Below are 25,472 nucleotides of genomic sequence, written 5' to 3'. Positions count from 1 at the left end.
GAATCCCTAAAACGACTGGAAAGGACCTCGTCCCTCCCCCACCCCAAAGGTGTCATGAGGGGCCGCCTAAAACCGCTGTTGCCGCCCCTTCCCCCATTTTTATTGAGCAGGCTGCGGGTAGGACGCCTGCGTCCCAACATGGCGCCGCCCAGGGGAGGGCCTCCCGCTCCGTGCGCAGGGACTGTCGCCGTACGGTGAGGTCATAGGGAGGCGCCGGCGCAGAGGGGCGGGGGAGGAGGGAGTGGGATGCTGGGCGAGCTGGTGGCTGGGGCAACGGGGGGGCTCGTCCTCATTCAGGGTGAGGGGGAAGCTGGGGGAGGGGGAGCTGGGGAGGGGGGAGCAATGGGGGAACTGAGGAGGGAGGGGGAGCTGGGGGGAGCAATGGGGGAGGGGGAGCTGGGGAGGGGGCAGAGGAAGCTGGGGGAGGGGGAGCTGGGGGGAGGGGGAGCAATGGGGGGAGCTGGGGAGGGGGAGGAGCTGGGGAGGGGGGGAGCAATGGGGGAACTGAGGAGGGAGGGGGAGCTGGGGGGAGCAATGGGGGAGGGGGAGCTGGGGAGGGGGCAGAGGTATCTGGGGGAGGGGGAGCTGGGGAGGGAGGAGGAGCAATGGGGGAACTGAGGAGGGAGGGGGAGCTGGGGAGGGAGGAGGAGCAATGGGGGAGCTGGGGGGAGCAATGTGGGAACTGAGGAGGGAGGGGGAGCTGGGGGAGGGAGGAAGAGCAATGGGGGAGCTCAGGAGGGAGGGGGAGCTGGGGAGGGAGGAGGAGCAATGGGGGGAAATGAGGGAGGGGGAGCAATGGGGGAGCTGGGGGGAGCAATGTGGGAACTGAGGAGGGAGGGAGAGCTGGGGAGGGAGGAAGAGCAATGGGGGGAGCTGGGGGAGCAATGGGGGGAGCTGGGGAGGGAGGAGGAGCAATGGGGGAACTGAGGAGGGAGGGGGAGCAATGGGGGGAGCTGGGGGGAGCAATGTGGGAACTGAGGAGAGAGGGGGAGCTGGGGAGGGAGGAGGAGCAATGAGGGGAGCAATGGGGGAGCTGGGGAGGGAGGAGGAGCGATGGGGGGAGGGGGAGCTGGGGAGGGGGCAGAGGAAGCTGGTGGGAGGGGGAGCCTGGGAGAGGGGGGCATCTAGACAGGAGGAGGAAGAAATGGGGGAAGCTGGGGAGGGAGGGGAAACCTGAGAGTGGAGAGACCTGGGGGGAGAGGACGCAATGGAGTGAGCTTTAGGGGGGAGCCCTGGCGGAGGAGGCTCTAGGGGGAAGGAAGAAGCAATGGCGGAGCTGGAGGGAAGAGGGCGCTGGGGGGATCCATGGGGGGAGGGGGAGCCTGGGGGAGTGAGGAAGTGGTGGGGAGGGGGAGCCAGAGGGAGGGAAAGCCTGGGAGCTGGGGTGGGGGAGGAGGAGCCTGGGAGAGGAGGGGATCTGGAGAGGAGGAGGAAGCACTGTGGTGGCCTGGGGGGGGCAAGGGGAGCAATGGGGGGAGCACGGGGGAGGGGCAGCCAGGGAGAGAGCTGGAGGAAGCGGAGGGGAACCTGGCAGGTCCGGGGGGTGGGAGGAGCAGGGGCAACGCTCCGTGCGCAGGGACTGTCGCCGTACGGTGAGGTCATAGGGAGGCGCCGGCGGGGGAGGCTTGTGGGGAGCTGGAAGGGGAGGGGGGTCTGTGTATTTCCCAATGGGGGGGAGGCGATCCCCATCTCACCGGCCCGGGGGCCTTTCCCCGCAGACACCGCTGAGTGCGAGGGCCACAGCCTGCTCAAGACCTTTGTGGCAGCTTCGGCGCACAGGTGGGTGCATTCCCCCCCTGCCAGCAGCCCCATTGCCCCCCCTCCCAACTGTGGGGTGGCTGAGAGATGCACACCCCCTGCTGGCACACGGCCTGCTGTCTCCTGGTGGAGGAGGGGTGCTGGTGGGTGCTCCCCCCCAAACCCACAATTGCCCCCTTGATCCCCAGCACCCCCTTGTGGCCTGCGGCTCCCCTACGCTCGTGGCTCATCCCTGTCTCGTCTCCCCTTTGTGCTTCCAGGGGGGAATCCGTCCACATTTTCGGCTTCGAAATCCCTGAGGAAGAATTGCTGGCCGGCTTTGACCCTGACATGACCGTGCGGTGAGTCCTGCCCCCCAAGTCAACACCTCTCCCTCCCCAATAAGTGGGGCCAGAGGCACAGGGTAGCTGCCTGCTCTTGACGCAACGGGCTTAGGCTCTCTGCAGACTCAGGCAGCGGCGCGTCGGTTACACAGGGGCAGCTGCCCCCTCCCACAGTAAACCCTCTGGCTTGACCCTTGACCTCTCCCTCACCAGGCTGCTATATCAGGATGGCTTCACAGACCCCCTGCGCTGGACCGGGGAGGCCGGGGGCTTCGGGGCGGAGGAGTTCACAGCGCTGGGGGTGGCGGGACGCCTGGCCCGGGGACCCGCGGGACCTGTCACCGTCGTCCTGGACTCGCTCAGCTGGCTTCTGCTGCGCCAGCCTCTGCCTGCTGTCTGCCAGACGCTGGGACGGATCCCGAGGGCGGCTGCCAGCGCAGGTGTGGACTCCCCGGGGGTGCTGGGAGCCAGGACTCCTGGGTTCTTTCCCCGGCTCTGGGAGGGGAGTGGGGGCTGGTGGGTCAGAGCAGGGGGGCTGGGAGCCAGGACTCCTGGGTTCTCTCCCCAGCTCTGGGAGGGGAGCAGGGTCTGGTGGGTTAGAGCAGTGGGGGTTGGGAGCCAGGACTCCTGGGTTCTCTCCCTGGCTCTGGGTGGCGTGGGGGTGTCTGACCTCTCCCTTCCCTCCCCGCTCAGGCCTGCGGGTGACGAGGATCTTGGCCTTGCTGCACGAAGACCTGCACCCCCCGGGCCTGGTGGAGACCCTCCGCTCCCTGGCCCAAGCCGTGGTGGGGGTGAGGCCGGCCCCAGAGGGCATCGGGAGTGGGGAGGACGCCCCCCGTCTGGCCTCCATGCTGCAGCGTAAGGGGACCGGGAAGGTCCTCACAAAGGTGGGGGAAGGCAGGTGGAGATGCCCAGATTGGGGAGTGTGTCGGGGGGAGGGCAGGGCGGTGAGGGGTGGATATTGGGGGGCAGTGACCCCCCAGATGAGAGGACAGTGGGGAGGTTATGGAGGGGAGGGGGGTCTCGGACGGGTCGGGGTATCTTACCAACTAGATGGGCAGGGGGCAAGGGAGTTGTATGGAAGGGGTGACAGCCCCCCTTTGAGGCTGGGGGCCAGCTGTGGGGGGCAGCGGGTGCCAATCTGAGGGGACTGGTTCTGTCTCATCCTCTTCCCACTCCCCCCAGGAGGAATATTTCACAGTCCTGGCCGGCTTCACCCCAAAAGCCCTTGGGGAGCCCACGGGGAGTGTGCCCCGAGATGAGGATGCTGACCCCCACTCCACGGTATGACCCCCCTCCCTTTCCTCATGGAGCTGGGGGTCCCCGGTTACACAGCAGTGGGGTGGGGGGATCCACAGGTATCTGGACACCAGAGCACCTCAAACTCTGCTCTTTTCGAAATCCCAGCTCTGCGGGGGTGTAAGGTGTGGGGCTCTTGGGGGGGGCAGGTTGGGGGGTGGGATGGAGGATCTCACAGGTGAGGGGCGTGGGAGTTAGCAGAGATCTGAGGGGCTGGGTGGGTTCAGGGATCTGGGGGGGGCAGCAGAGAGTCGAGGGGAACTGGACCTCCCAGGGGCACCAATTGGGGGTGCTGATTTGGGGAGGGTCTCGGGGGAATGGGAGGATTTGGAGGTCCTGGGGGTGCTGGTTGGGGATGGGGAAGATCTGGGGGTGCCGGTTCAGGGACAAGGTAGTGGGGGTTTATGGGGTAGGGGATGGGGGGGATGTTGGGGTTATTGAGGGCACTGATTGAGGGGTAGGCTTGGGGGGCTGTCTGGGGGCAGGGGGGGCTCTGCAGAGAACTCCTATCTCCACTGTGGCCCCCTCTAGCCAAGCTGTCCCCCCATGGAGGGAGGTGATCCCGTGGGGTGACTCATACTGGGGGGAGCGGATGCCCTGCCCCTCTCCTGCCCCCCAGCAGTGTGTGTGACGGGCGTCTTCCCCCCCACACACGCCCACGCCAGGTGGACCCCACCGCCAACCTAACCTTCAACCTGCGGCTGTCGGACACGGAGCGCCGGGCCCGGGACGGGATGCCACTGCCCTTCCACTTCAGCGCCCAAAAGTGAGTGGGGTGCATGCCCCCTGCCTCCCCTCGGCACCCTCCCCGGGGAGACGCCCCCCACCTCTGCTTTGCACCCCCATGGGGGGATACCCTATTAACTCCCTCTGCTCTGCACCCTCCCCCAGGGGAGATGCCCCCTGGACGCCCCCTCCCTCTGCTTGGCACCCCCGCTCAGGGCAGATGCCCCCTGCCTCTGCTCTGCACCTCTGGACACCTCTTGCCCCCACCTCCTTTCTGCCCCAGATACCCACCAAATTACCCTGGCCTCTACCCTCCCCCCAACCCTCCTGGGTCTCTCTGCCCTGCCTCTGAATCCTCCCAATACCCATCCTGCCCCCTAGCCATCCCTCCTCTGCCCCCCACCCTCCGATCTCTATTTCCGTGGGAGCTGACCCCCCCCCAAATCCCTCCCTGTGGTAGGAAGTCATCTCTGTTGGAGGCCTCGACCAGTGGCGGGAAGATCTACTACGAACCAGACGCTGCGGACGACCTGGACGAAGAGGATCCGGACGATGACCTGGACGTGTGAAAACTGAGTGGGGGGTGGGTGTGGGGCTCCCCCTGCCCCCAAATGGACCCCTGGATCTGTGCCTCCTGGTGGGACCTTCAGCAAGATCTGTGACAGAGCCCGACCCCGGCATCACTGTGTGGGGAGCTGCCCAGGAGCATGGCTGCGTGCCCCCGCCCAGGGCGGTGTCTGTGGCCGGGAATGGGGCCAGTGGGCTTTTGATGGGGTTGGTATCTGTCCGGCGAGAAGGGGGGGGCTGAGCCTTGTTCTCCCTCCCCACTGCACCCTGCCATCCCCCCACCACTGTCCCTACCACCCCCCTGCCATGGCATGGGAATAGACTTCCATAAAGGAAGGGTGCATGGGCACCAGCGCCCCCTAGAGGGCACAGGCCCCTGCCCCATTCCCTGCCCCCCTGAGCCAGCCAGTCCCTGCCCTGGGGCTGGGTGGGAGCCGGCGCCCCCTAGAGGGGACAGGCCCCTGCCCCATTCCCTGCCCCCCTGAGCCAGCCAGTCCCTGCCCCGGGGCCGGGTGGGAGCCGGCGCCCCCTAGAGGGGACCGGCCCCTGCCCCGTTCCCCGTCCCCCTGAGCCAGCCAGTCCCCGCCCTGGGGCCGGGTGGGAGCCGGTGCCCCCTAGAGGGGACAGGCCCCTGCCCCATTCCCTGCCCCCCCGAGCCAGCCAGTCCTTGCCATGGGGCTGGATTGGAACTCCCCTCTCAATTTGTAGTGGTAGGACTCATCCCTCTTCAGTCCAGAGAGGCCCCCACGCCTTTAAAACTAGCCGCTTCCCTTTATGTGGTAGGTCCTACCAAAACACCCAACAACTCCCGCTGCTGCCGCCTCTGCCTGACCCCAGCGTTGTCCCCCTGTTGGTATAAACCTCGTTTAGGGAGTGAAATTAAACTGAAGTACGTTAATAGCGGTGCATGGTGGATGGAGCGACACTGTGGAGGGAGAGGAGAATCAGTGGGAGGGGAGTAGGGGTTGGTGGGTTAGAGCAAGTGGGGCTGGGAGCCAGGACTCCTGGGTTCTCTCCCTGGCTCTGGGAGGGCAGTGGGGGCTGGTGGGTTAGAGCAGGGGGGGCTGGGAGCCAGGACTCCTGGGTTCTCTCCCTGGCACTGGGAGGGCAGTGGGGGCTGGTGGGTTAGAGCAGGGGGGGCGGGGAGCCAGGACTCCTGGGTTCTCTCCCTGGCTCTGGGAGGGCAGTAGGGGCTGGGGGGTTAGAGCAGGGGTGGCTGGGAGCCAGGACTCCTGGGTTCTCTCCCTGGCCCTAGGAGGGGAGTAGGGGCTGGGGGGTTAGAGCAGGTGAGGCTGGGAGCCCGGACGCCTGGGTTCTACCCCCATCTCCACCACTGGGTTAAGTTTCTTGCTAGCAAAGAGTGGGGAGGGAGCGGGGGCGTGGCCGCTACCCCCAGCACTTTATGGGGATCCCCTTCTGTCCCTGACAGAGGGCAAACCTAATCCAGCCCAGTCACACTCCATCAGTTCTCAATGCACTGGGGGGGCTTGTACCCCAGAATCTTTCCACTACTGTAACTAGGGGTGGGAGCAGCCAATGGGCAGACCGTGTGGGGGGGGACAGCCGCAGAGGGGGCACTGGCTTACTTAACCGTCCCCGAAGGAAGGCCATGTGGGGTAGGGGCTGCCAGCTCCCATCTGGCCCATATGCGTGGCCGTAGATTGATGAGTCTTGAACGTGGGAGCTGTGGGGCAAGGAGGGTCTGGTTGGAGGAGGTGGGTGAAGGGCAGGGCACTCCGTGGCTAGTTTATTCGGTCGGCTGGCCGGCATCGGCAGTCAGTCCTGGGAACCGTGCTGGCTTGGATCTGGTTGCTTCCATCAATAAACGTAGCCTCGGTTTCCCCGGAGACCCGTGTGGGGTGCTGTGTGTCTGGTGCAGGAGAAGCCGGCGGGCTGGGGGTGGCCTGCTGATCTTCGGGGACCGCATGCTGGGGTGGGGGTTTGTGTTGCCTGTGGCTTGGTGGGGGGGACCATCTGGGTGGCACAGCTCGGGCGGGTGGCAGCCTGGCCCCCACCCCAGCTCCCTGAGCTCACCTGCTGTGGTCCTCTGTACCCGCCCCTTGGATCTGGCCCAGCCCCTTTTCCGAGGCTCCGCCCACTTCTCATGCCCTGTCCCTGGCCACTGTCCTCCCTCAGGCCATGCCATGGACCTACCTACTTTCCCTGCCCCTTACATAAGAACGGCCACACGGGGTCAGACCATAGGTTCATCCATCCCAATGTCCTGTCTTCTGCCAGTGACCAATGCCAGGTGCCCCAGAGGGAATGACCAGAACAGGGAATCGCCAAGGGATCCATCCTCTGTCACCCATTTCCAGCATCTGGCAAACCGAGGCTGGGGCCACCCTCCCTGCCCATCCTGGCTAATAGCCACGGCGGGACCCGTCTTCCCTGAATGTATCTAGTTCTTTTTTTGAACCCTGTTATCGTCTTGGCCTTCACAGCATCCCATGGTGAGGAGTTCCCCAGGTTGACCGTGCGTTGTGTGAGGAAAAAAAAAATCCTTCCTTGTGTTTGTTTTCAAACACTGCTGCCTGGTCGTGTCATTTGGTGGCCCCTTGTTCTTGTACTGTGAGGTGTAAAGAACCCGTCCCGATTTACTTTCTCCACCCCAGTCATGATTTCACAGTTCGCCTCTTTTCCAAGCCGAAAAGTCCCAGTCTCATTAATCCCTCCTCACACGGCAGCCGTTCCAGACCCCGAATCATTTGTGTTGCCCTTTTCTGACCCTTTTCCAAGTCCAATATCTCTTTGTTGCCTCTTTCTGCGTGTCCTACCCGCTCTCTCCTGGCCCCTTGCCCTGGCTTCCCTCTGACTCCGCCTCTTTCTGATGGCCCCACCCCTTTTCTCTGGCTCCACCCACACCTTCACCACATCCCTTTCTGATGGCCCCACCTACTTGGCCCCACCCCTTTTCTCTGGCCCCACCCACTGAGTATCACTGCTTTCTAATAGTTCCACCTGTCTAGCCCCACCCCTTTTCTCTGGCCCCACCCACTTCCTCGACCACATCCCTTTCTGATGGCCCCACCTACTTGCCCCACGAAGCCCCAGCTCCTTTTGCTGGTCCCACTACTGTCTCTGGCCCCTCCCCCTTTCACTGGCCCCCTCTACTGACTCCCTTGACCACACCCCTTTCTGATGGTTCCACTGACTCTCTGGCCCCACCCCTTTCTATGGCCCCACCCACTCTCTCCTTTGACCACGCCCCCTTTCAGTGCTTCCGCCTACTGTCTGTGTGCTGTGGCCCCTCCCTGTGACCCTGCCTCTTTCTGATGCCCCCCCACACTGGTCCCCCTCAAGCCCCGCCCCTTTTGCCATTCCCAACTGTGGTAACTGGCCCCACCCTCTATTTAAGGCTCCTCCCACTTTGCCCAGCTCCAGGCCACGCCCCATTCTGATGGCTCCACCCACTGCCCGTCCCCGTGACCCCACCTCCCTTTGTGTCAAGCCCTGCCCCAACAGCGGTCTCTGGCCATGCCTCCTTTTCCCAGCCCCGCCCACTTTTCCCCACAGCCACGCCCCTTTCCAATAGTCCCGCCCATTGCCCCCCAGCCCCTCCCCTCCAGGCCTTTTTTTTTTTTGGCCAGTCCCAACTGCCCTTTCTGGCCCCACCCCCTTGCCTCTGGCCCCGCCCACTTCACCCTCCAGCATCCAGTCGCTGCTCTCCCTTTAAGCCCCGCCCCCTTCCCCAGACCCCGCCCACCCGCCTCTCAGGCCCCTCCTCCTGCCCTCTTCCCCGCTCTCTTGCTGACCGCTCGCGCCGGCCCAGCTTGGCGCATGCGCAACCGCTCCAGGCCCCCCTCTCTCCCAGCGGCCGCCCCCGCCCGCGCGCGCAGGCGCCTCCGCGACCCCTGACCCGGAAGTGGTTGGACCGGAAACGAACCCGCCGGCGGCGGCGGCGGCGGCCGCTGAGCCCGAGCGGAGCCCAGGCGCGAGACCGACCCCCCCCACCCCGCCACCCGGACCCCGCCCCCCCGGGGGCTCCCCCAGCTCGGCCCCTCCCCCCCGGATCGGGCCCCTCCCCCCCCGCGGCCCGGCCCGGGCGCGAAGCTGGCGGAGCTGGGCCGGGCGGGGGGCGGCGGCGGGGCCGGGGCCGGGGCCGGGGCCGGGATGATGCGGACCCAGTGTCTGCTCGGCCTGCGCAGCTTCCTGGCCTTCGCCACCAAGCTCTGGAGCTTCCTGCTCTACCTGCTGCGGCGGCAGGTCCGCACCGTGAGTGCCGGCCCGGGGGGGGGGGCAGCGGGGGGAGCCGGGCCCGGGGGGGGGGCAGCGGGGGGAGCCGGGCCCGGGGGGGGGAGAGACCCGGGGAGCGGGGGCTGAGGGGGGCTCGCGTGGCGGGGGGGCCGGGGGAGCTGGGGTGTGAGGCCTTGGGGGGGGGGAGAGACCCGGGGATCGGGGCGCGGGCCGAGGGAGCTGGGGTCTGAGGCCTTGGGGGGAGGGGGAGAGACCCGGGGATCGGGGCGTGGGGCTGGGGGGCCGGGGCAGCTGGGGTGTGAGGCCTTGGGGGGGGGGGAGAGACCCGGGGATCTGGGGCTGAGGGGGGATCGGGGCGCGGGCCGGGGGAGCTGGGGTGTGAGGCCATGGGGGGGGAAGACCCAGGGATCTGGGGCTGAGGGGGGATCTGGGGCTGAGGGGCCGGGGCAGCTGGGGTGTGAGGCCATGGGGGGGGAAGACCCAGGGATCTGGGGCTGAGGGGGGATCGGGGTGTGGGGCTGGGGGGCCGGGGGAGCTGGGGTGTGAGGCCTTGGGGGGGAGAAACCCAGGGATCTGGGGCTGAGGGGGGATCGGGGCCGGGGGAGCTGGGGTGTGAGGCCTTGAGGGAGGGAGACCCAGGGAGTGGTGCTGGAGGGGGAACCTTGGGGGTACTGAGAGTGGGAGCTGGGGGGAATCCGGGGTGCCGGGCGGGGGGGCCAAGGGAGCTGGGGTGTGAGGCCTTGGGGGGGGGAGAGACCCAGGGAGCGGGGATGGGGGGGGAACCTTGGGGGTACTGAGAGTGGGGGCTGGGGGGAATCTGAGGTGCGGGGCTGCGGGGCCGGGGGAGCTGGGGTGTGAGGCCTTGAGGGGGGGGGAGAGACCCAGGGAGTGGTGCTGGAGGGGGAACCTTGGGGGTACTGAGAGTGGGAGCTGGTGGGAATCCGGGGTGCCGGGCGCGGGGGCTGAGGGAGCTGGGGTGTGAGGCCTTGAAGGGGGAGAGACCCAGGGAGCGGGGTTGGGGGGGGAACCGTAGGGGGTACTGAGAGTGGGGGCAGGGGGGGAACCGGGGAGTGGGGCTGAGGGGGGAACCGTAGGGGGTACTGGGAGCAGGGGCTGCGGGGGGGACGGGAGTGGGGCCTGGGTAGCAACATTGTAGCAGGACCGGGGGGAGGAGCATGGTTGGAGGGGACCCGGGGGGCAACTGGGGTGCGAGGCCTTGGGGGAGGGAGACCCAGGAAGCAGGGCTGGGGGGTACATTGTAGCAGGACCTGGGGGGGGGCATGCCTGGGGTGTGGGGCCTGGATGGGGGATCCAGGGAGCAGGATCTTCGGGGGGGGAGTAGCATGTCTGGGGGGGGGTGACCCGGGATGCGAGGCCTTGAGGGGGGAGAGACCCAGGGAGTGGGGGCTGGGGGGCAACATTGTAGCAGGACTGGGGGGCAACTGGGGAGCAGGGCCTGGGTGGGAGACCTGGGGAGAGGGGCTGGGGGGATCCAGGGAGTAGGAATTCGTGTGGAGGGGGGAACCCAGGAAGCGGGACCTATGGGGCGGGCATGGCTGATGGCGCCCGGGGGGGCAACTGGGGAGCGGGGCCTAGAGGGTCTCAGGGAGCAGGATCTCAGGGAGGGAGTAACATGTCTGGGGGGGGGTGGGAACCCGGGTTGCGAGGCTGTGGTGGGGAGGAGACCTAGAGAGCAGGGGCTGAGGGGCAACATTGTAGCGGGACATGGAGGGCATGGCTGGGGGGGACCTGGGGAGCAGGGCCTGGGAGGAGGGGAGACCCAGGGAGCAGAGGCTAGGAGGCAACAGGATAGATGGGCTGGGGTTGGACTTGTGGGGGAGGGGACCCAGGGGGCAACTAGGGAGCAGGGCCTGGGAGGTAATGGGTCAGCGGGACTTGGGTGGGGGCCTGGGGGGAACTGGGGAGCAGGACCCGGAGGGCACTTGGGGAACTGGGTTGGGGGGAACTGGAGGGGGGAAGTGGGGAGCTGGCGTAGGGGATCTTGGGGCCTGTTAGGGATATCTGGGGGTACAGGGAAGGCAACTAGGGGCCTCGCTAGGGGGATCTGGGGGGATTAGGAGGGCACTTGGGGCTGATTGTGGGAGTTTCTGTGGGGCTGGGTTGCAGGGAGAGCTGGGAATACCATGGGTGGCTTGTCTGGGGAGACAGTTGGGGGGCTGGCGGGGGGGCAGCTGTGGTGGAGTGGTTAGGGGCAACTGGAGGGTGACTTGGGGACATCGAGGTACTGCTGTGTGTGTGGGGGGCTGGAGAGGATTTGGAAGGCTGACAGGGGGGAGTCCAGGGAGACTGGGAGGGCAACAAGTTTGATTGTGGGAGATGCTGGGGGGATTTGGGGACAGCTGGGGGATCTGGTGGGAGTGTCTGGGCAGGATCTGGGCTGGCAACTAGGGGGCTGGCATGGGGGTATCTGGGGGCTCATCTGGGACAATGGAACAGGGTCTCGGGGGAGGTAAAAAAGCACCCAAGGGCAGGGGCACAGGGGATTAAATACGTAGCCAAGGTACAGGGGGGTCTGGAGGGCTGGCACCCCAGGGCAGGTGGAGGTAGGAGGGGAGATAGGCAAGGAGGTTCTGGGGGTGACTGGTCCCTTGGAGCAGTCTTGGGGGGCATCTAAGGGGGACATTGATCCCCTAGAACTGGGATGAGGAGAGCAGTGGGGTATGAAGGACTGGGGCCTTGGACAGCGACGGGGGGCAGCTGGGAGGGGGGATCATTATGTTGGCTGAGTGTGTTTAGCTGCCTGGTGAATGAGTGTGTGCCGGGGTGGGGCTGGGGGGGGAAGCTACCTGCTGCCCCTAAGTCCTGGGGGACCCTGGGGTGAACCGGTTGAAAGGGGGCTTGCCACCCCAAATCTATTCTGGAAACCGGCATTTAACCCGGCTGCTTGGAGCCACTCGAGGGGGCCTGGTGCGTTTGGAGGCAGGCGACGTCCGGGTCTTTGATTGGTGCAAAGATCCGACAGCCCATAAAGCCGGTTGAAACCCCCCCTGGTGGCTTTTGGTGTGTTGACTCACCACAAAAGCGGGTAGTTTCTGGGCTAAGCGGGAGGGGAACTGACTGTGAAATGTACTTGTAACTTCCCTGCCTCAGAGGGTGGTGAAAACCTCGTTCGGCAACGCCCTGGGAGGTAGATCAGGATCATCCCCCTTTGTCAGACGGGGAAACTGAGTCACAGATCGGCAAGGGACTTGGGAGGCCATCAGGGCTAGAATCCCGGTGTTCTGACTCCCAGTCTCTCCCGCTCTAATCCATTAGTCCCCGCTCCCCTCCCAGAGCTGGGGAGAGAACCCAGGAGTCCTGGCTCCCAGCCCCCCTGCTCTAACCACCAGCCCCCGCTCCCCTCCCAGAGCTAGGGAGAGAACCCAGGAGTCCTGGCTCCCCACCCCACCCCGCCGTTCTAACCACTAGCCCCTCTGTCCCTACAGTTAAACACAAGAAATGAAGTGTACCAACCTCTCCAGTCTCTGTCAAATTCTGCCAAGTTTAAAGGGGCGAGAAATTTATTCGGCCGTTCTGTGTGTTGAGTATTTTCACCTTGACTTTCGAAGCCCCGGGTGGAAGACCCCAGAGGGGATCAGAGCATCCCCTTATAATCCTGGAAAGGAACCTTTGAAAGGGTCTGGACTCCGGGGCATCTGGATCCAGCTCATTTGCCTCCCTGTGGCATCTTGGGAAAATGGCTTTGCTGGGCCTCAGTTTCCCCATCTTGAAACTGGGGATAAATGCTCCTCGTCCGTTAGATCAGAAGTTCCTCAGGGCAGGGACTGGTGAAGGTCCCCTGATCTTGGATGGGGGAAGCTGAGTGTGGCACCGGGAATACTGGAGGGGCCCCCTCGATGGGCTGGGCTGAGACCCCAATCTCAATGGTTAGCATTTTGGCCTAGGACCGACAAAGCTGAGGTTCAGGCCTTTAGGGAAACCGAGGCTTAGAGAGTCTGTCCGTAAAATAGGCGACCTACCTCAGATCGGGAGACCCTCAGATACCAGGGTCAGTTTCTTGTGGATTTAGGAGACAATGGAATAGCCCCTAGTGCGTTTCGGCCGTAGATTTCACGGTGCTTTCCAAAGGCGGGAGGGATCCTTGGGGGTGAGGAAACTGAGGCACTGAATGGGGCTGTGCCTGAGGTCACCCAGGGTGCTGAGAACAGAACCCAGGCGTCCTGACCGCCCCCTTTGGCCACGCTGTCTCTTAGCCTAGCAGTGCCGTGTTGCTTGTGTGGTATCCGCAGCGTTACGGAGGTGAGAGTCTGTTTCTCTGCTGACTGTGGGTGCAGCGCCTGGTTCAGTGGGGCCCTGAGTTCTTCCTAGGGGTGGGGAATGGGGCGTGAGGCCTTTCTCCCCCAGGGGGTGCTGGCTCCGACCCAGCCCACGTGGCCAATCAAATTCACCACCCCATAGATCGTGGGGCTAAACTCCCGTGTCTGTCTGGCCTCTGCCACGGGCCATTGGGCGGCTCTTGGTTCCCAGCGTTGGGCTGATGGGACCCAGGCGTCCTGGCTCCATCTGGGCGGGTGGGGTTAGGTCAGGTTGGGACCCAGGTATCCTGGGGCCGTCTAGGGGTGAGTGGGGAGTTGGGACCCAGGCGTCCTGGCTCCATCTGGGGTGCGTGTGATGGGATGGGGTCCTCGCACCATCTGGGGTGTGTGTGATAGGATGGGACCCAGGCGTCCTGGCACGGCCTGGGGTGGAGTGAGGTATGAAGGGGACCCAGGCGTCCAGGCCCCGTCCCTGGGACGGGGAGTTATGGCCCAGGCATCCGGGCCCCGTCCCTGGGACGGGGAGTTGGGACCCAGGCGTCCGGGCCCCGTCCTCAGGACGGGGTGGCATACCTAAGCCTTTTCCTGCTTTTGTCTTCTGTCTTGGGACACCTGCCAGTGGAAGGGTTAATATGCTTAAAATACTGCCCAGCGCCAACCCCAGATGCCTCCTCTGGGCAGATGATGGGCAGGCCGGTCCCCGTGCCTTGTGCCCAGGGCCGGCCCGATGGGTGCAAGGGCCAGGCTGCTGATCCTTGTCTTGGGGTGGGCCAGGCACAGCTTAGGGGCTGATTTTAACCCCGTCCCCCTCACTCCCGGGGCTGGCTTGGCCGGGAATTGTTGTGTTCCCCCAAGCGGCTAACCCTCCAGCGCCTTCCCATGATTCCCCAGGCGTGCGCACCTCGGACAGCCGTGCTCTCCCACAATGCATTAGGCTCGCAGAGCATCCTGGGAGGTGGTATCTCCGGCGGGGTCGTGCAGCGTGGACTCCCTCGTGGTGCCCGGGAAGCTACGCAGATTGATCGGGGGACCCCTCTGGGCAGGGCGCTAGGGAGGGGGACCCCCATCTCCGCCTGTTGTCGATCCGAGCTGGCACCCCCTAGAGGGGAAAGGCCCCTGGGCCAGCCCACACTCAGATCTCTGCGGGTGCTCCTGGTGGGTCAGTTGCCGGAGCGAGACGGGGGGGGGGGAGCAAGCCCTGGCATTCCCCCCAGCCTGGCATCGGAGCCCAATCCGAGGGGGGCTGGGCTGGGATTGTGCTGTGGGCGGGGGGCGTCCTTTGGACACTTCCTCCCCCCCCCGCCACCTTTCCCCGTGGCCTCGAGCCTCACCGGATCGGATCAGCCGGGGGGAACTGGCTGGGAAGCTGATCCTGGCGGCTGGCCTGGCAGTCACGGCCCGGGTGGCACGGGATCCGTGCCCTTGCCAAGGGACGACAGGTGCCGGGGGCCCGTGACCCGGGCACGGTTTGAGGCGGGGAAGCAGGTGGGTGGTTAAAATAGAGTAGGGGGAGGTGTGAAGCAGGGAGTTGGCCTGTGACAAATCTAATCCAGGCTTCTACAGTGCAGGCAGGTGCCATGGCATGTGATACGGCAGGGGGTTAAAAAGGCATGGCGGGGGGGGGGTGTCTGGTGGGTCAGAGCAGGGGGGCTGGGAGCCAGGACTCCTGGGTTCTCTCACCGGCTCTGGGAGGGGAGCGGGGGCTGGTGGGTCAGAGCAGGGGGGCTGGGAGCCAGGACTCCTGGGTTCTCTCCCCGGCTCTGGGAGGGGAGTGGGGGCTGGTGGTTAGAGCAGGGGGGCCGGGAGCCAGGATTCCTGGTTTCTCTCCTCGGCTCTGGGAGGGGAGTGGGGGCTGGTGGTTAGAGCAGGGGGGCTGGGAGCCCGGACTCCTGGGTTCTCTCCCCGGCTCTGGGAGTGGAGTGGGGACTGGTGGGTTAGAGCAGGGGGGCTGGGAGCCAGGACTCCTGGGTTCTCTCCCAGCTCAAGGAGGGGAGTGGGGGCTGGTGGTTAGAGCCGGAGGGCGGTGGGAGGCAGGACTCCTGGGTTCCATCTCAGGTGTTTAGAGCAGTGCAGAAGCATAGACACAATGGGGGATATAAGAAGACAGGAATGAATCTGGATAGGACCCAGGAGTCCGGACTCCTGCTGGCAGAAAATGTGGTCGCCCTTTTTTGACAGGGAGGGGAACAGAACCAGGGTCTCCCCTGGCCCCGGTGCCCTCCCCTTCCGCCCGCTTCTTCACCTGAGCTGAGGGGGCAGGAGGGCCTGTTGCAATCCCCATGGCCAGCCAGGCCCCGCTCTCCTTCGTCAGTTTCGCTTTCGGTGCTGTTGGGTTCCTGATTGAGGCCTGGATCTTAAAAATCCCCTTGAGTTCGACCCAAACCTCAGGGGAACCGTGTCATCTGAGGGGTGGGTTTTTAACGGGAAAGGCAGGGGTGGCCGGTGGGGGAACGGCTGCTCTCCGTCGGGAGTGGGTAAATGTTTTTCAGTCGCTTGTGTTGCCCTCGGCTTTGGCTGGGCTCGGGGACAAGGCTGGGGCTGGGTTTTTACACGGTGGGGGGTGTTCCCTGCCCTCTCGGTCTCCCTGGACCAGATTAGTTACCCTGTCTCACAGGTGGGGAAACTGAGGTGCTCTGTCAGGGTTGGCGAGTCAAACCAGGAGTCCTGGCTCCCAGCCCCCGCTCTAACCACCAGCCCCCGCTCCCCTCCCAGAGCCAGAGGAGAGAACCCAGGAGTCCTGGCTCCCAGCCCCCCCTGCTCTAACCCACCAGCCCCCGCTCCCCTCCCAGAGCCAGGGAGAGAACCCAGGAGTCCTGGCTCCCAGCTCCCCCTGCTCTAACCCACCAGCCCCCACTCCCCTCCCAGAGCCGGGGAGAGAACCCAGGAGTCCGGGCTCCCAGCCCCCCCTCGCTCTAACCCACCAGCCCCAACTCCCCTCCCAGAGCCAGGAGAGAACCCAGGAGTCCTGGCTCCCAGCCCCCCCGGCTCTAACCCACCAGCCCCCACTCCCCTCCCAGAGCTGGGGAGAGAACCCAGGAGTCCTGGATCCCAGCCCCCTCTGCTCTAACCGCCAGACCCCACTCGCCTCCCAGAGCTCGGGAGAGATATCAGGAGTCCTAGCTCCCAGCCCCCCACTCTAACCCATTATGGTGTGTGTGTGTGTGTGTGTGTATGGGGGGGGGTCACATTGAGCACCTGGCATGGCAGGACACAGAGCATGTGGAATGAATGGAAGAGGGGAAAATATGGAGAGATAAGTGGGGGGGTCTCTCAAGTAGAAGGGGGGGGTCAACACATGGAGCTTCTGGGAGGCCCAATGGACAGAAGTCACTAGAGAGAGATGCCCCTGTGTGGGGGGTGAAGGGGGGGACAGAGCCAGGCTCTCCTCCCGGCTATGACAGCCCGTCCTCCTCTGCTCTCACGGCAGGTGATCCAGTACCAGACGGTGCGCTATGACGTGCTCCCTCTCTCCCCGGCTGCACGCAACCGGCTCAGTAAGTATCCCCCTCCCTCGGCTCCCAGCCCCCGCTGCTCTAACCACTCGACCCTGCTCCCTTCCCAGAGCTGGGAGCAGAAGGGACTCCCCAGATTCCCTGGGTTAAGAGGGGGTGTCTCCCCAGGAGCAGCAAAGGGGTGAAGGTTACATTTAAACCATACAGCAGGGAGGTCCGACGGGGGGTCCCTGCCATGGGGCAGCGTGTGGGGCTGGATGCTGGTTACTTAGGGCTGACTTGGATTGGGGTGGGGGCAGGGATTTGGGGGGCTGCGTCTGACGGCTCCCGTCCCCCCAGACCAGGTGAAGCGGAAGGTCCTGGTGCTGGACCTGGACGAGACGTTGATCCACTCCCACCACGATGGGGTGATGCGCCCCACCGTGCGGCCCGGGACCCCTCCCGACTTCATCCTCAAGGTGAGATGGGGGCTGGGCACCAAGGATTGAATGGACGGGAGGGGGGAGATCTGGGTGTTAGGGGGAGATGGCTTCTGTGTCAGTGTGTGTGTGTGTGTGTGTGGGGGGGGGGTTCTGCCTTCCAGAACTCTGCAACCCCCAGATAAATTGTGTAGGTCCTACACTCATCCCCCCGCCTCGGCCACATCCTTCACCAGCTTAGCGCCCCATGGGGAGAGGATAGAGACAAGGGGACCTGCCTTCGTGTGGGGATTATATGCTATCTAGGGCCGTTCCCCTCTAGGGGGTGCCAGCTGCCATCTGGCTCCAGGGCGGGGACCGGCTGGCTCACGGGGGTGGGGAATGGGGCAGGGGCCTGTCCCCTTTAGGGGTAACTCTGGCTGAGAGGGGCAGTGGGGGGGTGTGTGTGTCCAGCCCCCTGCTTTACCCGTCTCCTGTCTGGTCTCCAGGTTGTGATAGACAAACACCCCGTCCGCTTTTTTGTACATAAGAGGCCGCACGTGGATTTTTTCCTAGAAGTGGTAAGTGCTACCCCCCTCTCCCCCAGTCGTGGTCTGTTTTCTTCCGGGGCTGGGGTCCTGTATCCAAACCTACCTCGGCCTGGACCATGCAGGGGATACCCCCCATCTGCTCCCCAGCCACCCTGCTATTCTCCACAAGCCCCCAATGAAATTCGGCTGGCGCCACACCCTGCTGAAGACGCTTGACTCAGTTCCCGGCTCTGCTGCTGACTCCCTCCCCCCACAATCCACTTAACTACAGAGCCAGGGAGAGAACCCAGGAGTCCTGGCTCCCGGCCCCCTGGCTCTAACCCACCAGCCCCCACTGCCCTCCCAGAGCCGGGGAGAGAACCCAGGAGTCCTGGCTCCCGGCCCCCCTGCTCTAACCCACCAGCCCCCACTCCCCTCCCAGAGCCGAGGAGAGAACCCAGGAGTCCTGGCTCCCGGCCCCCCTGCTCTAACCCACCAGCCCCCACTCCCCTCCCAGAGCCGAGGAGAGAACCCGGGAGTCCTGGCTCCCAGCCCCCCCTGCTCTGACCCACCAGCCCCCACTCCCCTCCCAGAGCCGGGGAGAGAACCCAGGAGTCCTGGCTCCCAGCCCCCCCTGCTCTAACCCACCAGCCCCCACTGCCCTCCCAGAGCCGAGGAGAGAACCCAGGAGTCCTGGCTCCCAGCCCCCCTGCTCTAACTCACCAGCCCCCGCTGCCCTTCCAGAGCAGGGGAGAGAACCCAGGAGTTGTGGCTCCCAACCCCCACAGCTCTGACCACCAGACCCCACTCCCCTCCCAGAGCCAGGGAGAGAACCCAGGAGTCCTGGCTAACAGCCCCCCTGCTCTAACTCACCAGCCCCCATTGCTCTTCCAGAGCTGGGGAGAGAACCCAGGAGTTGTGGCTCCCAGCCCCCCTGCTCTAACTCACCAGTCCCCACTGCCCTTCCAGAGCTGGGGAGAGAACCCAGGAGTTGTGGCTCCCAACCCCCACAGCTCTGACCACCAGCCCCCACCCCCCTCCTAGAGCCGGGAGACCTCTAGTAGCCGTTAGCCAAGGGATAGGAGGGAATCGCTCCAGTTGCCCTGATCTGTACGCTTCCCCTGAAGCTCTGGGACAGGATATGGGGCTAGACAGACCGTTGGTTTGATCTATTAGGGCACCTTCTGTGTTTTTAAACACACTGTGCCTCAGTTTCCCCTCCGCAGAAAAAGTGCTACTATGCTCAAGCCTCTCTGACAGAGAGGGAGTTGGTTGTGATTGGAGCCAGGCGGACCGCCCCCCGCTCCCGCCCTCAAAGCTGGATGGGGGCGGTTCTTACGTACAGAGGTCTGCCCTGAGATTGGGGACGGGGGCATGTTTCCCCGTAATTCTCTAGCCCAGGTTGCCTCTTTTGGCTCTGTGTTGGGAACAGGCCACGTCCGGCTCATTGGCTCCCGGCCCTCAGGTTGCAAACTCACCCCCGGCTCCTAGCCGAATGCTCTCCTAGCCACGCGTGAACTACGCCCCTACAAATTCTCCATCCCCAGAGAGATGCCTCTTGTTCTGTCCAGCTCCTTAATTGGCGTGTCACATTGCTTCTCTGTAAATCCATGGGACGCCCACGTCTTGAATACCGCGTGCCGATGTGGCCGCCCCATCTCCGAGAAGATTGGAAAAGGTTCAGAAAAGGGGCAACGGAAATGATTAGGGGTCTGGGTGTGAGGAGAGATTAATCAGACTGGGACCTTTCAGTTTGGAAAAGAGACAGCGAAGGGGGGGATATGAGAGAGGTCGATAAAATTGCGGCAGGTGTGGTGAAAATAAAGAAGGAAGCGTTAGGCATTGCTGATAAGACAAGAACTAGGGGTCGCCAAATGAAATTGGCTGATTGAAAACGAACAAAGGGGAGTATTTCTTCACACAGCGCATGGTCAACTTGGGGAACTCCTCGCCACTGGATGTTGTGAAGGCCAAGACGAGAACAGCGTTCAAAAGAGAGCTAGATACATTCACGGAGGACAGGTTGTCACGGAGTTTGCGGGAGACAAGGCTGTGCACCCCCGGCTTCCTGCGATTCACCGTGACACTCAGGCAGGCGGTGAAACAGAAGCTTTTATTTAGACGTCAGGAACACAGTCCAAGACAGGTCTTGCGGGTACAGACAGCAGGACCCCCATCCGTCAGGTCCATCTTGGGGGGCCAGGGGAGGCCAGGAGGTCTGTCTGGCCTCCCCTCCATTTCCCCAGCCAGCTCCAAACTGAAACTCTCCAGCCCCTCCTCTGGCCCGGGCCAGGAGGCCACCGGACCTCTTTGTTCTCCAACACCTTCAGTTGGCACCTTTGCAGGGGAGGAGCCCAGGCCATCAGGAGACAGGGCGTCGGCCATTCTTTGTGCAGACTGGATCACACTGGCCCTGTAGGGCTCTGCAACGATCATGCACCCCTAGACGCTCGAGAACTGCATAGGGGAAACTGAGGCACCCAAACAGCACTGAGAGAAAACTTTAAGAACATTCCCACTTTGTCACCTAGGTCCATCAACGGCTATTAGCCAGGATGGGTGGGGAGGGTGTCCCTAGCCTCTGTTGTGCCAAAAGCTGGCAATGGGCGACAGCGGATGGATCCCTTGATGGTTCCCTGTTCTGTTTCTTCCCCGGCATTGGCCCCTGTCGGATGATGGGAAACTGGGCTGGATGGATCTTTGGTCCGACCCAGTCTGGCTGTTCAAATGTCATCCCGTCAAGGAGAAAACAACCATCCAAGCTTATTAGCTGGAGAGAGGTTGATTTTTTTTCAGCATAAAGGATGGGCGTGGGTCACAAATTCAAACACGCATTTGAAACCCTAAATGTTACCGACGCTCAGGAAGATTTCAAGGAAACAGCTTTTCTCACCTCCCCAGACACGGCAGGTCTTAGCACAGAGCTACGAACCCCCGAGCGAGAAGCCGCCCGGTTAACCACACGCCTCATTTGGAACCGGAAGTAGGCAATCCGCCAGCAGCAGAGACGAGGGGAGGAAAAAGGCAAACACGCAGTGAAGTTTCCAAGCTGTATTAAGTTAACGTTCAGTTGTAAACTTTTGAAATGTTTCGTTCCGTGGGACGAACGGTTCAGAGTTGCAAACAACTGCTGTTCCTGAGGGAAACCCCCAGACTCTGCCCTAGCGACTGGTTGTCTAACCCCTGTGGCCAGTCCTCTCTTGACTCGCAATGTGTTTCAGTACCAGAGACGCAGTAAAATGGACTGCCATGACCATGCATGTGTGCCCAAAGACACTGCCATCCTGCCTGCTCTCTCGGGGGCCCATAGGGGTATCTGGCTGCCCCTCCACCCCCCCGCTGGGAGGAGGTGGAGGTCTCCATCCTGCCCTGATTTTCTCCTCCCCCCCCGCCCCATGCCAGGTGAGCCAGTGGTACGAGCTGGTGGTGTTCACGGCCAGCATGGAGATCTACGGCTCCGCGGTGGCCGACAAGCTGGACAACAACAGGAGTATCCTCAAGAGAAGGTATTACCGGCAGGTGAGTGGGGGGTGCAGAGATGGCAGGGGAGGGACGATGGGGAAGGAGGGGCGGGGTCTGGGGAGCAGAGTGGGGGGAAATGAGGGTGGAGCTTAGATGTGGCTGAGGGTGTGGCTTTGGAGAGGGGAGCTGGGGGTGGAGCTTAGATGGAGCTGGGGTGTGGCTTTGGAGAGCAGAGTGGGGGGAACTGAGGGTGGAGCATAGGTGTGGCTGGGGGTGTGGCTTTGGAGAGGGGGGCTGGGGGTGGAGCTTAGATGGAGCTGGGGTGTGGCTTTGGAGAGCAGAGTGGGGGGAACTGAGGGTGGAGCTTAGGTGTGGCTGGGGGTGTGGCTTTGAAGGGGGGCTGGGGGTGGAGCTTAGTTGGAGCTGGGGGCGTGGCTTTGGAGAGCAGAGGAGGGATGGGGTGGAGCTTAGGTGGAGCTGGGGGCGTGGCTTTGGAGAGCAGAGGAGGGATGGGGTGGAGCTTAGGTGGAGCTGGGGGCGTGGCTTTGGAGAGCAGAGGAGGGATGGGATGGAGCTTAGGTGGAGCGGGGGGCGTGGCTTTGGAGAGCAGAGGAGGGATGGGGTGGAGCTTGGGTGGAGCTGGGGGCGTGGCTTTGGAGAGCAGAGGAGGGATGGGGTGGAGCTTGGGTGGAGCTGGGGGCGTGGCTTTGGAGAGCAGAGGAGGGATGGGGTGGAGCTTGGGTGGAGCTGGGGGGCGTGGCTTTGGAGAGCAGAGGAGGGATGGGGTGGAGCTTAGGTGGAGCGGGGGGCGTGGCTTTGGAGAGCAGAGAGGGATGGGGTGGAGCTTAGGTGGAGCTGGGGGCGTGGCTTTGGAGAGCAGAGAGGGATGGGGTGGAGCTTAGGTGGAGCTGGGGGCGTGGCTTTGGAGAGCAGAGGAGGGATGGGGTGGAGCTTAGGTGGAGCTGGGGGCGTGGCTTTGGAGAGCAGAGGAGGGATGGGGTGGAGCTTAGGTGGAGCTGGGGGCGTGGCTTTGGAGAGCAGAGGAGGGATGGGGTGGAGCTTGGGTGGAGCTGGGGGCGTGGCTTTGGAGAGCAGAGGAGGGATGGGGTGGAGCTTGGGTGGAGCTGGGGGCGTGGCTTTGGAGAGCAGAGGAGGGATGGGGTGGAGCTTGGGTGGAGCGGGGGCGTGGCTTTGGAGAGCAGAGGAGGGATGGGGTGGAGCTTGGGTGGAGCTGGGGGCGTGGCTTTGGAGAGCAGAGAGGGATGGGGTGGAGCTTAGGTGGAGCTGGGGGCGTGGCTTGGAGAGTGGGAGACTGGGGGTGGAGCTTAGATGGGGTAGGGGCGTAGCTTTGGAGAGCAGGGGGACTGGGGGTGGAGCTTAGAGAAATCGTGGGGGCTGGGGGGAGCAGGGTGAAGGGGCTGGGGCAGAGCATAGGGAGTCTGGGGGCACGGCTTTCGGGGAGCAGGGGATGGGGCGGAGCTTAGAGGGAGCTGGGGCAGGGCTTTGGTTAGAAGAGCTAAGGAGAAGAGGGCGTGGCTTCAGCTGGTGGGCGGGAGCAGCCAGTTGCCTGCTGGGTGGCTGCTGGGGTGCCCCTGCATTCCCCTCCGTCCCCCTAATCTCCCAGCATGGCCCCGGTGGGGGGGAGGAGTGTGGGCTGGGGCACTGGGGGGGGCACCCCAGGGGTTGGTAGCCACTCACCCCCACCCCCCCGCCTCTCCCGCTCCCCAGCACTGCACTTTGGAGCTGGGCAGCTACATCAAGGACCTGTCGGTGGTGCACAGTGACCTGTCGAGTGTCGTCATCCTGGACAACTCGCCGGGCGCCTACCGGAGCCATCCAGGTACGAGCCAGCCCCCCGCACTACCCCCTAGCCCCCACGCCCCTCTCGGGGCTGGGAGAGAACCCAGGAGTCCTGGCTCCCAGCCCCCCGTGCCGCCCGCTAGCCCCGACTCCCCTCCCAGGGCTGGGACAGAACCCAGGAGTCCTGGTTCCCAGCCCCCTGTGCCGCCCGCTAGCTCCGACTCCCCTCCCAGGGCTGGGACAGAACCCAGGAGTCCTGGCTCCCAGCCCCCCTGCTCTGACCCACCAGCCCCCACTCCCCTCCCCCAGCTGCCTCCTGATTGCTCTAATGTCCTGACTGAAGAGAAGTGGCTCACCCCAAATGGATGGGGAGGGATCATGAGCCACACAGATGCTCCCCCCCGGGGTTCTGCTGGGGTACGGGAGGTGGGGCAGCATCTGGGTATGTGGTATTGCGGGGGGGAGGGGGACGTACACCTCCCTTTCCCCAGTTGGCCAGCGCCGCCCCTTTAAGAGGCGTCCGTCTGTCCCTCTCTCCTAGACAACGCCATCCCCATCAAGTCATGGTTCAGCGACCCCAGCGACACGGCCCTGCTCAACCTGCTGCCCATGCTGGACGCCCTGAGGTACCCGCTGGGGGCCAGGACGCCGGGGTTCTCTAGGGAGGGGACGGGGGGCTGGGAGCCAGGCCTCCTGGATTCCCTCCCAGCACCAGGAGGGGAGGGGGGACTGGGGGGTCAGAGCAGGGGGGGTTGGGAGCCAGGACTCCTGGGTTCTCTCCCCTGCTCTGGGAGGGCAGTGGAGTCTGGTGGTTAGAGCAGGGAGGGCTGGGAGCCAGGACTCCTGGGTTCTCTCCCCGGCTCTGGGAGGGGAGTGGGGGCTGGTGGTTAGAGCAGGGGGGGCTGGGAGCCAGGACTCCTGGGTTCTCTCCCCGGCTCTGGGAGGGGAGTGGGGGCTGGGGGGTCAGAGCAGGAGGGACTGGGAGCCAGGACGCCGGGGTTCTCTAGGGAGGGGACGGGGGGCTGGGAGCCAGGCCTCCTGGATTCCCTCCCAGCGCCAGGAGGGGAGGGGGGACTGGGGGGTCAGAGCAGGGGAGGCTGGGAGCCAGGACTCCTGGGTTCTCTCCCCGGCTCTGGGAGGGCAGTGGGGACTGGTGGTTAGAGCAGGGGGGGCTGGGAGCCAGGACACTCTCCCCGGCTCTCTCCCCGGCTCTGGGAGGGGAGTGGGGACTGGGGGGTCAGAGCAGGAGGGACTGGGAGCCAGGACTCCTGGGTTCCCTCCTAACGCTTCCCTTCCCCTCCCCAGGTTCACAGCGGACGTGCGGTCGGTGCTGAGCCGGAACCTCCATCAGCACCGCCTCTGGTGACGTCAGCACCTCCTTTCTTCAGGCGTTGGCCCCTGACCTCCGCCGGATCCCACCCCTGCCACCATCACCACCACGTGGACTCTGCCACCGATTCCTGAACTCTGGAGGAGAGCGGAGGGGGGGGGTCACCCGCCCCCCCCAATTCCCCGCCAACCTACTCCCCCCCACACCCAGCCCTGTGCCAAGAATGGGCGGGGACTGACTCGGAGGGCGGAGCTTATCCGGCAGCGGGACCAAGAAAGGGGGTGTGCAGCTTCACGGCGCGCGGATGGACGTGTCCGATCAGGCCTGGGGGGGGTGGTCTGGTTTTACAAGACTCTGCCCCCCCTCTCCTCCGGCCTTGTACAAAGACCTCGTTTTTTCTTTTCGTTTCCTTTTTCGTTCTGTTCTTCCTCCACTTCTCCCCGGGTTGGAGCCGCTGGATTTTCTTTTTTGCCCGGGGGAGGTGTTGGGTCTCGGATCTGTGCCCCAAGGGACGACCCTTCTCTGTTGGGTTCTTTCCTCGGACTCGGGAGGAGAAGGAAAACCCGGGTGGGAAATTATAGCCGCTAAGCAAGGCCAGAACCAGTGCCGTGTTTGGAGAGTTTTTACTGTGGGGGGGGGTGTGTCCCCCTGCCCTCAGCCCGCTCCACATGTTCAACAGCTGGAGTCTTGCACAGGGAGATGGAACGATTCTGGCCCCGGCTCTGGGAGGGGTGTGCTGGGTCAGAGCAGGGGTGGGGCTGGGATCCAGGACTCCTGGGTTCCCTCCGTGGCTCTGGGAGGGGAGTGGGGGCTGGTGGGTTAGAGCAGGGGAGCCAGGACTCCTGGGTTCTCTCCCCGGCTCTGGGAGGGGAGTGGGGTTGAGGGGGTGGTGATGGGAAGGCATGTGAGCGCTGGGGCAGCCGCCACCAGAGGCCTGAGGCTGCCTGGGGTCAGGGCCCAGTTGGTTCATAAGCAACAGGGCCCATGTGTCTGCCACTTGGCCTCTGTGCCTCAGTTTCCCCAGTTGCCAGAGGCCTGGGTTGGCTACAGTTCTCAGCCAGTAGGGGAGTGAGGGATTGAGGGTGGGGCCTGTTGTGAGGGGTGAAGCTGGGTTGAAGGATCAGCTGATGCACCATCAGCCCCCACCTGCGGCAGGATGGAACCCAGGCGTCCTGGCTCCCAGTCTCCTGTTCTTGGGGAGATGGGGGCACCTACGGTCCTGCTGTGCTGTGGGTTTGAAAGATGGTGTCTTAGCCAGGGGGCACTGTGGGGGGCTCAGCATGGGGCAGGTGGGGCTGGCCCCAGGCTGGCATCAGGGGCAGCTGTGGGGCACGGCCCATCTGTTTTGATTGG

General features: G+C 64.3%; 2 protein-coding genes across 3 annotated transcripts; both read left to right on the top strand.

Moving 5' to 3' along the window:
• Window positions 1–230: 230 nt before the first annotated feature.
• ELP5 (elongator acetyltransferase complex subunit 5) lies at window positions 231–5,099 on the top strand. Its single transcript, XM_030542931.1, has 8 exons — window positions 231–298; window positions 1,719–1,779; window positions 2,019–2,099; window positions 2,295–2,521; window positions 2,775–2,968; window positions 3,267–3,365; window positions 4,046–4,146; window positions 4,567–5,099. The coding sequence occupies exons 1-8, from the start codon at window positions 247–249 to the stop codon at window positions 4,673–4,675; spliced, it is 924 nt and encodes a 307-aa protein (XP_030398791.1). The 5' UTR covers window positions 231–246; the 3' UTR covers window positions 4,676–5,099.
• Window positions 5,100–8,754: 3,655 nt separating this feature from the next.
• CTDNEP1 (CTD nuclear envelope phosphatase 1) lies at window positions 8,755–24,722 on the top strand. Of its 2 annotated transcripts, none has more exons than XM_030542933.1 (8): window positions 8,755–8,879; window positions 16,575–16,641; window positions 16,939–17,057; window positions 17,507–17,578; window positions 20,930–21,046; window positions 22,718–22,829; window positions 23,331–23,415; window positions 24,095–24,722. In XM_030542933.1, exons 1-8 carry the CDS (start codon window positions 8,787–8,789, stop codon window positions 24,153–24,155), a joined length of 726 nt encoding a protein of 241 aa, XP_030398793.1. In that variant the 5' UTR covers window positions 8,755–8,786; the 3' UTR covers window positions 24,156–24,722. The 2 variants fall into 2 exon arrangements, with proteins under 2 accessions (XP_030398793.1, XP_030398792.1); XM_030542932.1 differs by having other exon boundaries at window positions 8,755–8,888.
• The last annotated feature ends 750 nt before the right edge of the window (window positions 24,723–25,472 follow it).

This window comes from Gopherus evgoodei, unplaced genomic scaffold (genome assembly GCF_007399415.2).
Source record: "Gopherus evgoodei ecotype Sinaloan lineage unplaced genomic scaffold, rGopEvg1_v1.p scaffold_191_arrow_ctg1, whole genome shotgun sequence".
NCBI lineage: Eukaryota > Metazoa > Chordata > Testudines > Testudinidae > Gopherus > Gopherus evgoodei.
The sequence above is the reverse complement of the archived record's forward strand: the minus strand, read 5'-3'. Positions and strand labels throughout refer to the sequence as shown.

Coding starts and splice junctions, on each gene's coding strand:
- ELP5 (XM_030542931.1), top strand. CDS start 247: ATGCTGGGCGAGCTGGTGGCTGGGGCAACGGGGGGGCTCGTCCTCATT. Junction 1,780..2,018: donor GTGGCAGCTTCGGCGCACAG/GTGGGTGCATTC, acceptor TTGTGCTTCCAG/GGGGGAATCCGTCCACATTT. Junction 2,100..2,294: donor GACCCTGACATGACCGTGCG/GTGAGTCCTGCC, acceptor CTCCCTCACCAG/GCTGCTATATCAGGATGGCT.
- CTDNEP1 (XM_030542932.1), top strand. CDS start 8,787: ATGATGCGGACCCAGTGTCTGCTCGGCCTGCGCAGCTTCCTGGCCTTC. Junction 16,642..16,938: donor GGCTGCACGCAACCGGCTCA/GTAAGTATCCCC, acceptor CCGTCCCCCCAG/ACCAGGTGAAGCGGAAGGTC. Junction 17,579..20,929: donor TGGATTTTTTCCTAGAAGTG/GTAAGTGCTACC, acceptor GCCCCATGCCAG/GTGAGCCAGTGGTACGAGCT.